Source organism: Sceloporus undulatus, chromosome 1, assembly GCF_019175285.1.
Source record: "Sceloporus undulatus isolate JIND9_A2432 ecotype Alabama chromosome 1, SceUnd_v1.1, whole genome shotgun sequence".
NCBI classification, from domain to species: domain Eukaryota; kingdom Metazoa; phylum Chordata; class Lepidosauria; order Squamata; family Phrynosomatidae; genus Sceloporus; species Sceloporus undulatus.
Window position 1 is genome coordinate 246,349,553 of NC_056522.1, and position 18,094 is coordinate 246,367,646.

The 18,094-nt window shown below is 40.0% G+C and overlaps 1 protein-coding gene across 1 annotated transcript in view; it reads left to right on the forward strand.

The window, feature by feature from the left end:
- Positions 1–18,094, forward strand: part of XRCC5 (X-ray repair cross complementing 5) — a 71,234-nt gene that overhangs the window by 16,771 nt on the left and 36,369 nt on the right. The window contains 4 exon segments of the mRNA XM_042466112.1: positions 7,302–7,416; positions 9,742–9,880; positions 12,984–13,096; positions 16,524–16,586. Of these exon segments, the coding sequence (XP_042322046.1) occupies positions 7,302–7,416; positions 9,742–9,880; positions 12,984–13,096; positions 16,524–16,586 (430 nt within the window).

Here is an 18,094-nt window from a genome sequence, read left to right on the forward strand (position 1 = left end):
AATAGTAGGTCTTCTCTTGCTTTCATATTCTTCGTAATAATTGTAGATTTACTCAGGTTTACTCTACATCCGCTTACTTTTCCAAAATCATCTAGGTGTCTCATCAAAGAATCTGCATTTTCTAAGGGGCTTTCCAAATTTATCACTAAGTCATCAGCATATGCTTCAATTTTGTATTCATACTTTTTTATCTTTAGTCCTTTCAGATTTCTGTCCAATTTAATTTTTCTAATCAGTGTCTCAATAACAATTAAGAATAGGAGGGGGGAGAGTGGGCATCCTTGACGGGTACCTCTTTTAATTGGAAAGGAGCTAGTTTTTTCACCATTAATAAAAATACTCGCTTTTTGTTCCTTATATAGTTCTTTTATCCTTTTACAGAAATTATCACCTATATTCATTGCCTCCAATAATATTAGTAAGGTGTCCCATCTAACCACATCAAACGCTTTTTGTAGGTCTATAAAGAATATGCCTGCCTGTTTGTCATTATGTCTATTATAGTACAGTGGTACCTCGGGATACGAATTACCCAGCTTACGAATTTTTCGGGATACGAAAAAATCCCATAGGGATTTATTGTTTCGGGTTACGAACGTTTTTTCGGGTTACGAAAAAACGCCGGCGCTGTTTAAATGGAGCCGCGGCAGAGCCGCGGCTTTTTTTCCCCATTAGCGCCTATGGCAATTCGGGTTACGAAGGTTTTTCGGGTTACGAAATTAGCCGCGGAACGAATTAATTTCGTAACCCGAGGCACCACTGTATTCCAGGATATTTAAAACGTATCTGACATTTTCTCTTAGTTGTCTCCCTGGGAGAAACCCTCTTTGATCTTCTCCAATCAAATTTTTAAGGCAGCTTTTAAGTCTTTTAGCCAGTATAGAGGTATAAATTTTATAATCGGCATTCAGCAATGATATGGGCCTGTAATTGTTAGGGTCTTCAGCTTCTTTATTATCTTTTAAGATTAAAGTAATATTAGCATCCTTCCAAGATTCAAGTACTTTTTTTAACAATGCGTTTCTAAAGACTAATTGTAGGGGGTATCCCAGTTCCTCTTTAAACATTTTATAGAATGATAGTGGGAGCCCATCCGTTCCTGGAGATTTATTCTTTTTTCCTTCCTGGATAGCCTCCATAATCTCCTCAATTGAGATGTCCTTATCCAACATATTTTTTGTTCCTCATCTAATTTCATAATACAGTGGTGCCTCGGGTTACGAAATTAATTCGTTCCGCCGCGGCGTTCGTAACCCGATTTTTTTCGTAACCCAAAAAAGCCATAGGCGCTAGCGCTGGAAAGCCGCGTTTCGTGCGAAAAAGTGCCGAAAAGCACCAAAAAATTATTTCGTAAGCCGAAAAAAAAACAAAACGTAACCCGGAACAGTTTTTTCCTATGGGATTTTTTCGTATCCCGGAAATTTCGTAAGGCGGTGCTTTCGTATCCCGGGGTACCACTGTATCTTCTTTCGAGATCCATTCATTCAATGGTACGCTATTTGGTTCCACATTATCATATAAAGATTTGTAATATTTGATAAATACTTGTTTGATTTCCTCCTGTTTTGACTTAATTTCCCCATCACTCTTAACTTTATATATATGATTTCTTTTTTTCTTTTCCTTTAATCTATATGCCAGCCATTTCCCTACTTTATTTGCATGTTCAAAATTCTGTAATTTCGTTGCTTTCAATTTATTCCCTAATTCTTGATTCAATAATGAGTCTAACTGTTTTTGGAGCATCTTAATTCTCCCCTTTATTTCTTTATTCTCTAGTTCCTTTGCTAGTTTCACCTCTTCATCTTTTATTTTTGTATTTATTTTATTAATATTTATTTCCTGCTCTCTCCTTTTCCTACAGCTTTGTTGAATAAAAAACCCTCTAAAAACGGCTTTAGCTGCATCCCAAACTGTTTCTATATACTTACACCTTTTTTCAGATTTTCTTTGAAAAAATTTCTGATCATAATTCTGGCTCTTTCACATATCTTTAGGTCTAGAAGTAGATCTTCATGCATTCACCATTCAAACCTTTTCCTTTTACCGTTTAGAGTAGCTTTCAACATATTATGGTCTGAAATAGACCTGGGTAATATTTCCATCTCTTCCAAATCTCTCACTAGTGATTTACTAACTAATACCATATCAATTCTAGCCATTGAATCATGCCTATTTGAGTAAAACGTAAAATCCATTTTTTCCCCATATAGTTGCCTCCATGCATCTATTAAATTTAGATTTTCAACCATCTCAAAGAAGGAGTTAGGAAGCTTGCCTTGTCTTTCTTCTATTTCCCTTTTAGCTAATCTATCCAATCTTGGCTCCCACACTCCATTAAAATCCCCTATTACAATTATGTCTTCATACAGTAGTTTAGTTAATTTCCCCTGTAATGTGGTATAAAATTTACTTTTTTTTTAAGGGACAATACACTCCCACGATTAGAATCTTCCTATCCTCTACTATGGTCTCTACCCCTACATAATGTCCTTCATTGTCATTTATGACTTCTTTAGATTCCCACTGATTGTTAATATAAAGTAGTACTCCTCTTTTCCTTTTGGGAGCTGCAGATACATATTCTTTCCCTAATTTTTGTCTAACAATTAATCTTCTGTCCTTTGTGATAATGTGCGACTCCTGAATGCATATTATATCTGCTTTGTGTTTAGTTATTAATGTGAAGACCTTACTCCTTTTCGTAGATGAGTTCAAGCTTCTTACATTCCACGACACTATTTTCATCTTTAGCATTGAATTCAGAAAAACCAAGCAAACAGCAGCAGCAACAACAACAGATAAAAAAAAAAGACAAGAACCTATCTCCCACCCTCCCCCACACTCCCCTACCCTTCTAAATGCAGAGACCTGATCTCTTTGCAAAATTTACACTTAACTCATTCACCAATTGGTGTAATTGTAACATCAGATGGGGTATTTTTTTTCCTCTTTTCTTCTTCTTCTAATCTTCTTGTTACTTGTCTTGTCTGTATTCTCTCTGGGAATCTTTTTCCGAATCTTTCCTTGTCTGGGCTGTCCCCTTTGTTCTTTTCAATATCTTTTCTATATTTACTCCAGAAATCTTTTGCATTAGATAAAGAGTCCAAAATATATTTCTTCTGTTTCCATGTCACTGTAATTCCTTCTATCTCATTCCACCTGAATGGGTATATTATATACCTTCAGCTGGTCCGTTATGAAATGGTAATCGCGTCTCGATCTTAGCGTTCTAGCAGAGATGTCCTTAAAGATCTGGATTCTTCTCCCATCAATTAACAAATCTTTATCATAACTATTCTGGATGATCAGGTCCCGAGTCTGACGTCGCACACATTGTAGCAAAATATCTCTGGGTAGAGACTTGATTCTTGCTGTTCTTGTGGAGATGCGGTAGATCTTATCTATCTCCCAGGGGAAGGTTTCAGCTGATTCCTGCACAAAATCTGCTAAGATTGGAACCAATAATTTGTATAAATCTTCATTTTCTGCCTCCGGAATTCCTCTTAGCTTCAGAGAAGATTCCCTTAGTTTATTTTCCATTTTAATTATATATATTCTGTCTTCTTCCTTTTCTTGAATTAGTCTCTTCAATTGTGTCTCCATTTGTTTTTGCTCAGTCTCAGTATTTTCCACCTTTGCCTCTGTTTGTTTTTGGTCAGTCTGTAATTTCTCAATTTTCTCTGTTATTCCTCCTATTTCCTTAACAATGGTCTCTAAGTTCAGATTTATCCCTTTCAGTTCTTGGCGTAATTCTCCCCTTATTTCTTCCTTCATCTCATTTTTAATTCTTTCATTATCTTCCCTTATCCCAGTCCTTATTTTCTGTAACTCCTCTGCCAAGGATTCACCTTGCTCGAGGTTTTTCCCTGAGTTCATGGTGTTCTCCATTGAAGGTCGTCTTTGAGTTTGGCTTGAGTACATCATTTGTTGTGTATTTTTTTTCACAGCAGCCATCCCTTCCTTATTTAGTTACCTAGTTTGTTTAATTTAATCACAAATATACTCCAGAGATACCACAGAGATTTCCTACTTGCTTCCTCCAACTTTTTTTTCCTCTGCCTTCTCGGCGCTCACTTATCAGCTTGTGCTTATTAGTCTGTGTAAATCCTTGGCGTTTTCAAGGTTAAACAGCTGAGTCTTGTTACCAACCCAAATGTTGTCTCTAATTCACAGACCCAAGAGCTGTTTCAAAGTATCTTAATGCCTCTAGTTTGTAGCAGTTCTAAATAGAAAGTTTGAACTTTAAGGGAAACTCCTCAGAGTAGGTAGAGACTAAGCAACCAAACACAGTCTTTGAATGTTACTTTCCAAGTGTCTTTCTCCCCCTCTTTTTTCCTTCTAAGACAGTGGATTATTATCTCAAATCTTTTTTTTCCTCAACTTTCCCTTCCTTTGATCTGTTATCTTTACTCTTTAGCTCTTCTGTGACTCTTCTCTACTCTCATTAGCTCCCTTTATTAAGCAAATTGAAGCAGATCAAGTCAAACCATATATCTTCTAATTGTTAGCACCAGTTTGTAGCATTTCCAAAAAGACTCACAGGAAATAATCATTCCAAATCCGATTGTAAACAACTCACATTACAGTCTCTCAGGATCTTTCCCCATTTGGGGCAGCAGTAAAGAGAGGAGCTATCAAAGCGGCTTCCTAATGAGCAGCGTTTTATTCTTTTATGTTTTCCCTTCTTCCTTCTTTCTTTAGTTGTTAAATGCTCAAGAAGGCAGGGAGGATCTGCATTCAGCAGAAACGCCGAGCTGGGTCGCAGCTTTAGGCTTGCCCTTGCAGGCTCAGTCTCCCTTCAGACCTTGCAGTCCCTCAATAACCACTTCGATTTTAACTGTCTCTCCTTTCTGGGAGGGGACTTGCCTTGCAAATAGAGGGCCCCCGGAATCCCCTTTATCGGGGGGGTATTAGGGCTCCCCAAGCGATGTAAAGCAGGGAGTTTGCCACGATCAGCAGCTGCAGTTCTCAGAGCTTCCCTAAACTGCAGCCATTGCAGAGCACATCCTGCCGGAAGTCCGTGAGGCGAGTTACAAACCGCCATTAGGGACGTCCTGAGGATGTCCCAGTTTGAAAAAGGGGTGTCTCTTCTAGACGCCCCTTACCCTATCACGGACTCAGTCCGTACAAAATGGCGGCGCCCTGTTCATACTGGCGCCGCCATTTTGGTGTAGCGGACACTCTGCGTCTGCACGTGGCGCACCAGAAGTGACGCCGCGAGTGCACCCTTTGTCACTCGCGGTGCCTCTTCCGGGGCCTGAGAAGGAGCGAGATTTCCACGCTCATTCTCTGCAGCGTCCGGGAGCTGCGCCGTTTAAAGGCTGCAGTTCCCGGACGCTGCAAGCGGAGGCGGAGCCAGACCGCTGCTTCTCAGCGGTCTGTAACGTGCCCCTGAGTTTTAAAAGATGGCATTAAAGCAACAGCCTAGTGAAATAAAATCATTAGTAAAATCAACAGTCATACAAAATAGCTGGAAAATACACTATTTATTGCTGTGTTAGTCAGTTTCAGTCTTAAAAGGAAAGTTAAAAAGTAATCTTGTGGCGTGTTTAAGGTAAAGCAGTTTGTTTCACTACAAGCTCTTATGGACTACAGTCAACTTCTTGCAGCTGAGGAAGGGGCTGTAGTCTGGAAGGCTGCTGCTGAAAACAATGGTTAACCTGAAAAAGGAACCTCAAGAATACTTCTTTGCTCCTTTTTTTAATACAGTGAGGCCTTGGTATCCCTTGGGCTTTGGTTTTTGGTCCTTCCCCATCATGGCTACCAAAATTGGTGGATGCTGATTTTCCATTAAACACAGTGGCATAGTAGAATGGTGCCCCTTCTACAAAATGGCAAAATCAAGGTTTATTTTTCAGAATTTATATATTTTTTGAATATTTTCAAGCTGTGGATGGTTGAGTCCATGAATAAGGAATCCATGGATGTGGATGGCCTACTGAACTTGTTGCAGTGGCTCGCCAACACCTACCCCTTCTCTCCCCCTCACCCAGCTTGGTTAGCATCATTAGTTCTTCACAGGGGTGGCAGTTATGTAGTTCACATGGCCTAACAAAGCCCCAGTGTGCCCCCATTACAAGCTTATTTTGCTGAATCCCAAAATAGAGAATCACAGTCTCAGAAGCCTCCAAGGGACACAACTCTTCATTTTAAGACTGTTTTGGTGATAGTAGGGGAGAACTTTTGTTTGAGCTTTTTTTTGAATATTTTCAAACCATGGATGGTTGACTCCATGGATATGGAGGGCTGACTGTACATGAGCAAGTAAAACCAATGGAGGTTGGGGAGGACTGGAGAGTGATGTGAGTGAGGCCCCTTAGACCCTTCACAATTGGCTACTTCTGTTGCAAATAATAATAAAAGCTCTTTAAAGCATAGTCTTCTGATATCACAATGCTGTTGGGGAGGCAGAGAAGCAGAGCTCCTTCTATGACTTCTGTGGGTGTAGGAGACAGCATTCTTCTCTCTTTAACATATTTTAATTTAGGTAGTGTACAGAACTATTTCTTGTCAGCCTGTGACCCAGTTGCTTTTACCAGGTTGGTATCACCAAATTCTTGTATGCTATTTATTGGGACAGAAGCAACTGGTGATGATCCAAATGAAAAAATTTGGGTGTGTCTACATTATAGAAATAATGCATTTTGACACTACTTTAATTGCCTTGGCTCCATGCTACAGAGTTTTGGAATCAGTCTGAGGCACCAACACTCTTTTCCAGAGAAGGCTAAAGACCTTGTAAAACCACAGAATTCCAGGATTTCATAGGATGGAGGGACAGCACCTAAAGTGCTGTCAAACTGCATTATTTCTACAGTGTAGATACACCCTTTGCTGCTCATACAACATTGTGATATTGGCATTCATGACTTGTTTGTGATACTGTCCTAGGGGTTTGTCAGTACAGTACATTCCATCCTGATTAAAAGTTGGGAACAACAGGACCTGAACCCCAAATGGATGTGAATATTCAGCAGAATTTTTTAGATCCTCAGGAAATAAAAGCCATACAGTTATCAGCTAAATGTCACTGAGATAATTCACATACTCATGCACCTGACTTGGTGACTGGTAGCTGGATAGTCTTTGCTGAAAATCCTTGTATTCTGAGGTTCTGTCTTTCATGTTATATCTATGGTGAATTTGTGAGAACCAACACAAATATTTGGGATATTTGTTTACAGTCCTGAGAAGTAACTGGCAGCTGATCCTATAAAATGACTGTATATTTGTACCACAATAATTTGTGGAGCATTTTCATATTAGACAGCTTTTCTCTTACTTTTTTTTCCATTTAGAGAGAGTCTGGAGCGTCTTTCAATGTTTAAGAAGGTTGAAAGGAGGCCCATGTCTTGGCCCTGCCAACTTACAATTGGTTCTAAACTATCTATAAGGATTGTGGCTTATAAATCAGTAAGTTATTAGCATTGTATTGTCACTCTTTTGTCTCAGCAGATGGCTTAAGTGGTCCCATATCAACATGTATGCCAGTAAAAGGAGAGGCACTGACTCTGGAATTAATCAGTTGAAAATGTTAGTTAGTTTATTATTTAATTTATATCCTGCCCTCCTCTCAGCATGGGACCCAAGGCAGTTTACAGCAGAGATTAAAACAATGTATAGGTTGAATATCCCTTATCCAAAAAGCTTACAACATAGATTAAAACAATGTACAGGTTGAATATCTCTTATCCAAAAAGCTTGGTGACAGCTGTGGGGTGCTCCCCAGAGCTATTTGTTCATCCTGTGGGACAGTGGCACCACTATGGGGGTGTGGCGGTGCAGACTGCCCCAAGTAACACTCCAGAAGAGAGGTGACACCTGGCTGGACCCCTGCGCACCATCTCCATGCTCCATCCCACACTCCTGTCCCCAGATGCCATCCCCACAGTGCTATCCCTGCACTCCCTCCTCCCATCCCCGCACTCTTTCTTGCTGCTTCTGTCCTCCTGCTCCCCCTGCATTTCCACCTCCACAGTGCCGTTCTCAAACTCTGCCCTCTCGTCCCCATGCTGCTGTCCCCATGCTCCCCCCATGCTCCTGTGTCAGCACTTGGAAGAGACAGCACGGGGGCGTGTCCCCAACCCCCAGAAGCCACCTCCCACACCAACTGACACCCAGTGCAGGAACATCACTGCCTGCAGGGACTGGGTGGCCAGATCTGCTTGCATAGAGGGAGAACAGGAGAGAGTAGTGCAACCAATGCCATCAGAATTAACTGTGATTTCTTGGTTCCCAGCTGCAGAAGGCTTTGGTAGGAAAGGAACTGATTTGAATCTAGCAGTGGAAGGTGGGGGGCGGCGGCTGTTGTTATGGCATGGGGCTCTCCTCTGGGCCAAGGTTGGAGGCAGTCATCATTCACTGCCACATCCTGCTCTAGACCTCACTTCAGCTGGGGGTGGTGGTGGAGGAGGAACAGTAACAACCGCAACCACTGTGGTTGCTGCTTCTGCAAAGTTTGGCTGTGAATTCAGCTTCGCCATATGCCTCTCTTCCGTTTCTTCCCTCTCTCTTGTGAGGGGGAGTCTCAATAATGCATGGCTGGAGCTTGCTGCTTCCTCTGTTGTTGCCCTGTAATGTTAGCACTCAAAAAGTTAGTGGATTTTGGAGCATTTTAGGTTTTGGATTATTGGCTGAGGGATACTCAACCTGTACAGCTAAAAATGTAATATTAAAAAAATGTTTAAATATCAGTCCTATTCAAAACAAAAAAATTGCATTTGTAAAGGAATAAAGTTCAGTAGACACTTTGTATTTTGGGGGGATCTTTTCTAGACCTGACACCCTCCTCCACGTGGAAGGAAAAAAAACACGGGACCTCAAGTACCGTTGTTCGCTATGAGCATGTGTACTATTTTAATGCCCAAGGCTTGCTGTCTACGTGAACTTGAGTCCGTGGATGGTAAGCCTGTGTATGGGCCTTCTGCCAAAACTAATTAATAGGCAAAGTCCTTCCTAAATAAATAGGTCTTTGTGTCCTAGTGTAAAGAGACTATGACTCTGGAAACCAGGGTTTGATTCCACCCATAAAAACCCACTGCGTGTTTGGGCAAGTCACATGCTCTCAGCCTCAGGGGAAGGCACTGGCAAAACCTTTTCTGAAGAAATCATGCTAAGAAAACCCCATGATAGGTTCACCTTAGAGCCTCCATAAGTTAGAAACGACTTGAAGGCGCACAACACTCATGTAAAGAGAACAGAGAGGACCAAACAAATCTCACGTGGGAAGGTATTCCACAGCCTGGGAGGAGACAATGAGAAAGCACTGACCCATGTCCTCTCCAAATGTGCCTGTGATGATGATGACCAAAATAAAACCCTCCCCTGAACACCTTACAATCCAGACCTGCTCATAGAGTTTAACCGTGGTAGCTAAAGTGCATTAGATGTTTGTTAAATGTTAAAGATAATGGCACAGAGAAATAGAATATGGCCATTTATCATAATATAAAATATCTTAATAAGACTCACCCTGACTTAATAATAAGACTCACCCTGTCTTCTGAATGTCACGTTAATTTAGAAAATTCTCTGGCAATTGGAAAAATCCAGGAGGAATGAGTATTTTCTTCATTCTCTTATGTTCATAGGATAAAAAACATTTTGTACATCCTGCCTAGGACCATTTTGAACAAGAGATTTTTCCATCAGAATGTTGGATACTGTCATCCCATAATTCTTTGCAGTTAATGTGCATCTTAGAATTAAATAGATTCTCTCTTACCTTTCAATGCCAAGTTCACTGAGGAGAAAGTGAAAAAATCCTGGATGTCGGTGGATGCAAAGACTCTAAAAAAAGATGATGTGCAGAAAGAAACAGTTTATTGCTTGAATGATGATGATGAAACAGAGATCCAAAAAGAGGATGTTATTCAAGGTATGATTACTTTTCTATGGGCATTGAAATTTTCCAAGGGTTCCTGTGAGTTCATAAAATATATTTAGGGGTAGCCATATTGACATGCAGCAAAATACAATAAAATTCCCAAAGCACTGATACCATTATTTGACCAACTCCAAAGCATAAAATAAATTATGCAAGCTTTAGAAGCTTCACTGTCTTCTTCATCAAACAAACATGATGACGATGTTAGACTCACAGGGCTACATTCTGTCTTAGATGTTACTCTGTTGCCAGTTAAAGATGTTAAGGCCTGTGACTCTTAACATCATCAACTTTTTTCTCCTGTATGGTTTTTAACAACTTTTCACGATGAAGAAGGTTGTGAAGCTTTGAAAGCTTGCATAATGTATTTTATACTTTGGAGATGGTTGAATTGCTACTTTGTGGATTTTGGATTTTGTTTTCTTTAGAAATTTATCTTTTTTCTTCTTTGGCTGCATCTGCACTGCAGAACTGATGAAGTTTGACACTATGGCTCAATGCTGTGGAATTTTGAGAGTTGCAGTTTTTTGAGATATTTAGCCTTATCTCTGTCAGAGCTCTGGTACCACAACAAACTACAAATCCTAGGATTCCATGGGATGGTACTATGTAAAAGTGGTGTCAAACTGCATAATTCTGCAGTGTTGCAGTTCTGACTGGTGAAATTTTCCTGCATTTCCCCTTTGTTTCAACTAGCTTTAACTCAGTCCATTTTTTCCTGGTTGTCTCGATCAGGTGAAGAATCTGAGTGCTGACATGCTTGACCCCACATTCAGTATAAAGCAGCACATATGAGCTTCATTGTGTCCCATTGTACCTATTTGCTGAAGCTTAGAACAGTTACTTTTTGGCTACAGCTCCTAGAATTCCCCCAGCAGCATAACCAGTTGCTTGCTGACTGGGGAGTTATGGGAATTGCAGTCCATAAAAATAATGTTTCTAAACTCTGACATTTACACTGTTTAATTGGTGCTTGAGACCAGAGGGTGTTGCTGGTTTTGATCTATATTTTCTCTAGACTTGTCTCCTTAGGCAACTCAGTCTATTCCCTTTTCCTTTGGTCAGCTTTCCTGTTGTGCTTGAATGGCTCTTTTAATTTGTCATTTTATAGCTTTTGTAGTTGCAGCTAACTTCTCCATCCCCTCCTGATACTTGCTGCCCACCTAGTGACACAAGTGGCAGTAAAGTTTATATGTAGCAGTATACAAAGCACTATAGTCAAGAATATTGCAGTATGGTTGGGAGATAAGACCAAGGAAATGTGTTATTTAAAATGGGGAAGAAACCAAGACTTGTTATTCACCTAGGTATTTAAAAATAACTTTCATTGCTGCTGAATTATTTATTGTTTTACAATCTGAACTGCTGCGTCAACTCTAGCTTTCTGTGATTTAATTTGATTCTTCTTTTAACTGTTTGTAGGGATTATTATTTTTTTTAAAAAAAATACCAATTAAAAAAAATTAATTGTAAACTGCCCTGGATATTTTTGTGAACTGGTAGAGTGGAAATCTTTCAAATAAAATTAAATCTTCTGTATATAGTTTTTCAGCAGAGTAAATAAAAAAAGATGGCAAAATACAGAAAACACCGAAAACATATATCTGCTCAGAAGAATGGTTTCTTTGGAAGAGCATTGTTGGCATTTCATGAGGCATTGGTGTGTCTTCAGTGAGATGTTTTATTCTATGAACTCCTCAGAGGGTGCTTCTCTGTGTCTCTGGCTGATGGTTGTGCCACTGTTTCTGGGTTTGTGACAATGAAATAAAAAAAAAGCCCTAAAATGAAACACACACATACTGATTGAAAAAGAGAGAAAGGAAAGTGGCAATTTGAGTGAAAATTCTTTGAATTTGCTTTACTAGCCCAAGTGTTAAGATGAAATACAATAAAACATGAGAAGTGAAAATAAGAGGGAAGGTTTCTTGATACATGTTCCAATTAGCAGAGTATTGAAAATGGCTTTGGGGCCATTTTTAAATGTACAGAACACTTACCAGAGCAGTTAAACTATGATAGCTGCACGATCTGTATTAGATTTCAAAAGTAGAAAACTCCACATAAAGGAAATATTTATTTATTTATTTATAGTATTTATATGTTACCTCACACACCACCAGGGTTCCAGATGCAGTGTACAAGTTCTCTGACATTTATTTTCCCACTACCCAGTTCCTTCAGCTGTAGTAGGGCTCCTGTGTTCAACTCATAACTTGAAAGGTTCTTGGTTGGCAGCAAGATAGCTGAGTGTCCTCTTAAGCAGAGCTTGGAAAAGCTACTTTTTAATACTATAATTCCAGGATCCTCCAGCTAGCAAGTTATACTTTTGAGCCAAAATCCAATCACTAGTTTCAGCCAAAGTAGGGCAGTTGAATCAATACAACTTACAAACATTTTAATTTGCCTAATTCCATTGGGCAACTCTAGTTGGGATTAGTAATTTGATTTAAGTTTTGAAAATAGTTTTTGCAAACTCTGCTCTCAAATTCTCTTCCAGTGAAGAATTCTTGATGGGAGGAAATTAAGGGAGGAGGAGGAGAAGGGGAAGAAGGCATGAAACAGCCTGTTTATCTTTCGTTGCAAGTTCAGTTCCTGCCCATAGACGGAAAGGAAGCAAGCAGCAAAACTAAATTCACAGCCATAGTTGATTGAGGACATTTCCTTTGTGTTGCTTACTGGTGCTAGAGATTCCTGACATTGTATATACAGTTGCCCCTCTATTTCTTCCCCCCGCAAAAATGGAAATCCGCCAATATTCATGCCCCATTGGCTTGAATGGTGGTGTGCCCCGATGGGCACCCATGGGCATGCGCCGTGGGTGCACACCCCATTTTATATCTCTCCATTTCCCCCTCACACGTAATTGAGGGGCACAGATTCGAAGTCCGCACAAACGGAGAGACGACTAGTCAGCATTTGGCTATGCTAGTCTGGGATATGATGGCAGGATCAATCCAGCCCCTCCTTCCCACCAACTTCCACACCCATATTTTTTGCAGGAGGTTTGATTTTTTCCTGCACAGCTCACTTGCTGAGGTTTCTACACGAAGACCTCGACATTACTTTAAAAATATGTTCTTCTCTCATTCTGCAGGATTTCGCTATGGGAGCGACATAATTCCTTTCTCTAAGGTAGATGAGGAGCAGATGAAATACAAAACAGATGGAAAATGTTTTGCTGTCTTGGGGTTCAGCAGATCATCTCAGGTATGGCCCATAAACCTTTGAACTGCAGGCTCAGTTGAATTTCAAGTGAAGTGAAATTTCACTTGAAATTTATTTCAGGCCAAAGAGATTGTAGAATCATGGTTTCCCTGTTTTCCATGGCTGAGGAGCTGTGGGGTAGGATCAGTGGCATCCCTGTGCTTGTTGTCACCCAGTGTAGGGGGGACAGAAGAAGGGAGACAATGGGGGAGCAATTGGGGTTTGGGGTCCAGCACTGTTGCTCAGAGGAGCAACTATGCTGACCCCAAACAAAAGTCACCTCCTAGTGTTATTGCCTCCAAACAGCTGTTGGGAATCCAGAGTGGTTGCTTGGAGAAGTAGACGTGCTGGACCCCAAACAAAAGGCACTGCCTCCCCAAGTAGTGCTATGACCCTCCCATCAGTCCACATCCCTCCTCCCCTTAATGAGGTCACTGGGTAAGATTGCCAGTTGTCCAAGCCTGGGGCTTGAGTGTCTCCTGTAGCTCTTCATTCCTCTGTTTACCAGGATGAAGAAGAACAGTCGAACTTGTGGAAGGATGCAAAATTAATTTTAGCAAGTAAGAAGCCATGGAGATTTATTTAATTTCACTATGTCATGGAGGCTTTGGAAATTCAGCCTATCTCATTGCAAAATTGAGTAACATTGCCACACATTTTGTTTTCAATCTGAGATATGCTGATTAGAGGCTGGCCTGCATATTTAAAATACTCCTCATTCTAGCCAATTAGAATGCGATCTGGCCACATGCAATTAATAGGAGTTCAGTTTTTTTGCGCCTACCCCAGAAAACTGCTTAAACGCCATGGAAACAGACTTCACATTCTTTACCAGAGTATCTGCTAAAATCCACAGAAATTTGCATTATCACATTGTGGGTGTCTGTTTATTTTGCATGCATTTGGGTGACTGTATTTTTGGCAGAGGGAGAGCGGATAGGTGTAAATAGATGCGAATTTGCACATGAAAGTGAAGACAACTAACTGCCAATGTAAATGAGTGAAAATGCACACCCCATTCTCATAGTACATTTATGTGTAGACTAGCCGCTAGTAACTGTCTTGCCCAAATTTGGGCCTGATCTGGCTATAAAGGACAATCTGAACAAAGGACTATGGAATGATGGGTACAACTGTGGGAGTCACTTTATATGAACAACAAAATGAATGTTCCAGTCCTATGCAAAGTTGGAAATAAGTCCCATTCTGACATACTAGAAGAGTCTTGTGGCAGCTGACCCTCATCCAAGCAGATGAGACATTTCAATTCCCTGAGTTGTGTTTTGTTGCAAAATTTATACAGGATTAGACCTAAAAGAATAAAAGCTTATGATACTGTCATAAGAAGAACTAGAAGCAAAATCCCTGTGTTCCAGCCTTCTGACATTTAGATTTTTTTTCTAGAGAAACTGAAATAATATTTTTAAAGGCAGAAATTGGTTTTATAGTATCTATTTTTAAAAAAGGAGAGGGGACTGATGGCTGCTGACAACAAATATTCCACCTCATGAGAATATGTGCTGTGGCTCTGCATGTTTGGATATTGTAGAATATCCTTAATTCTGTATGCAAAAACCTTTTCTGTAGTCATGGGACATTTTCATAAACCAGAGTGCACTGGAATTCTCATTAGAATAAAAAAAGACCCCAGGATAAATCACTTGATGACAGTTGCTTTTTAAAATCTGCTGTAATGAGTATTACAGTCTGACAAATTGTATGTGGAATAAGCATTTCTAGATTGCAGCCTGCCTTCACCAGAGGCACTCTGGCCCATTCCATCATGTGGTTTTGTTCATTTGTTTATTTCATCTATATTCTATCTTTCTGAAAAACCATACAGCTATTGGAATGTGTGGCTTCCAAAGGATAAGTTATGATACATTGAATTTTAGGACAGTGTTTGAAACCTGGCCAAATTGAACTTTTCAAAGCTACAGTACTAGAAAGATCGTATCTTTGCTTTCATAATGTGGAAATTAAGGTTTAATCTACACTGCTTTGATTGTCATAACTTAATTCTATGGGATTCAGATTTGTTGTTTTGTGAGATATTTAGCATTTTCTATCAGAGAGCTCTGGTGCCACAACAAACTACAAATCTCAGGATTGCATAGGATGGCTCCATGGCAGTTAAAGTGGGGTCAGACTGCATTAATGTGAGATGCAATTTGAGTTTCCCTGAGTGTTAACCCTTTTAAAGAGAAACAAAAATATGTAGGTATGAAAGTTAAACTTCTTGGAGTTCAGCTTTCATCTGCAGAACAGCAAAAGTGTGAGTTCGGCTATTATAAACCTGCCTTCCTAAAGAATTAAGGCTTATTTAAAAAAAAACAACATACATTTTCTAGTTTAAAAACAAATTATAAAGACTTTAATAAATAAATACATAACAAACAAAATCCTATTCTAACTAGTGATGATTTGGGAAAAGAGGTGAAATCTCACCATCAGCAGGAAGAAGAGAAAAACCCTACTACTACTGAAGAGAAGAGACTGTTAACCTCACTCAGAGGAGACTCTTACATCTTAGACTGAGAGGAGACTGTTACTCTGACTGAGAAGAGACTGTTTACAATCTTGAGAAAGAGTCTGTTAAACAGCCTTCAAGAGTGAGTGACCAATGTCACATGTTTAGATAGAATGAAATAGATAGAGGGAAGTCCCTGTCTTTCTAAGGAAGGAAAGGAGAATGCAATACATAAATTTTCCAACAATTATTTCTGCAGTTGCAGATTAGACTAAAACTTTAATAATTTTCTTCCCTCTGTTCTAAAACAAGGATGGGGATGTTAACCACCTTGGGTTCTGCTTTTTCCAGTGGAAAGGTAAAAGCATAACAATAAATATATAGAAATATGTACAGACATCCATTCAAGTCCATATTCCCTCAAGGGTAGTCTGCCAGGAGCTGCATGCTGGTAGTGGGGCGAGAGCAAAAAGTGGATAAAGCATTCTCTTTTCTCTTTCTTTACCTTCTCTCTCTTGATTTCTCTCTCACTTTTTCTTTTCTCCTTCCATCACTACCTTTTCATCCCTCATGCTACAAAAATAGTATCTAAATTTGAACAGTAGCTTGAGAGGTATTCAGAAGCCAAACACAATGAACTATCTTTAACCTGTGGAAGAAGACTTAATGGGAGCAATAATGAGGAACAGTGAAAGCTGCTGTATGAAAGAGAAGGGATGAAATAGGTAACTGAGTGATGAGAGGAATGGAATATCTTACATCTGAGTTCTGTTAAAATTAACTTGGAACAATAACTAGAATAGAGACATGAGTAGCTTTGAGAAAGACCAGTGGAATGAAATGCAGAGCTATGCTTGATTTTTCCACTGTCAAATTTAATTTGCATGTTGCTGGCTGTGACTTTAAAGTGTTCAAAGTGGCATTAGCATAAGACCAAGTTGTGGAATCATTCTTTTGTAGATCCTGAGACATCGCTACATGGGGAGTCAGGTTCTGAAGGTCTTTGCAGCAAAGGACGATGAGGTGAGACAAACTGACTATCACTTTAATCTTAAACTAAAAATTTTATATTTTGCTTTGTTTTTCAATTGTGAAACATTGAAAATGTTTGTATCCTTATTAGCGTCCATGGCTACCCCAAGACACCCCTCCTATTTTGATATCAGAAATGTGATAAAACATAGGCTGAGTGACCCTTCTACAACCACAAATGTGGATGCCTAACCAGGATATAATATCAACAAGTAGGCTAGCAAGATAGGAGTTGCATGGGGCCCCGGTTTGATTGATTGATTCCGGACATCCTGGAGGAGGTGAGGAGACCCAAGACTGCAGTACAATGGGCTGCAGATATAAGATAAAGAAAGCATCGGCGATCTTATGCGCTAATCCTCTCTGCCTTGGAAATGAGAGTCTATTGCCCTCCATTCATACCTCAGTGTGACAACCCTGGAAAACCATTTCAGAGTAACTCCAAACATTTCAAAGTAGCTCCAAAACCATTTGGTCTTTTCAACCTCTTGGAATCTGTCCCAAACCATAATTTTGGTGTAAATATTGGGGCTAGTTCAGCAAGTCCCTCGGCTCAGTCTAGCTGCAGGCAGAACCCCTGCCAGTTTGCTTGGCTAAGCACCTTAGCAGCTCGCCCAGCCCCCATGACATGGGAGCTGCTTGAGTCCTCCTTTTCATCCTGGACCCTCAGTAACTGGAGACAAAATCCACATAGGTAATTATTGCTGTTAGTGAAGTCTCATTACTCTTCCAATCTCTCTAGTCTCTCTCTCTCTCTCTCTGTGTGTGTGTGTGTGTGTGTGTGTGTGTGTGTGTGTGTGCACGTGCATGGTTGTTTGTTTGATTGATTGACTGTGTTTATTTTCCTTTTAAATAAAGCCCATTTTCATTGGAAATCTGCCTCTGGAGTTCTGTGTGAATTTGGACCCAGTAAAAGTCGGGAAAAAAGTTTCATAGACTGAATTACCCCAACCATTACACATCTCTGTATTTGAGCTAAACACAATTCCCTTGAGTATAAATTGGTCCTGGAGCAGCCTCTCTGGACACTGTTGCATTGAGGGCAACATCCTGGTGCAGGGATACAAAAACTAACTGCAGCTTCCCATCCTTAAGTGTTTTGAAAAAAGAACTATAACCTGCAATGGGAATTGTTTGTTTGATGGGGGCGGCAGGATGCTGGTCAGGCTGAATAAAATGTCACAACAAATAGTACAGGTATTTTGAGATTATTTATTTATATCCCTCCCTTTGTATTGAGATTGCAGGACAGCATACAATAAAACTAAATGACAAATTTAAAACAGTACAGTGGTACCTCGGGATACGAAATACCCAGGTTACGAAATTTTTGGGATACGAAAAATTCCCATAGGAAAACATTGTTCCGGGTTACGAATGTTTTTTCGGGTTACGAAAAAACTTTTGGTGCTTTTTTCAGCTTTTTCGCACGGAATCGCGGCTTTTCCCCATTAGCGCCTTTGGCAATTCGGCTTACGAAGGCTTTTCGGGTTATGAAC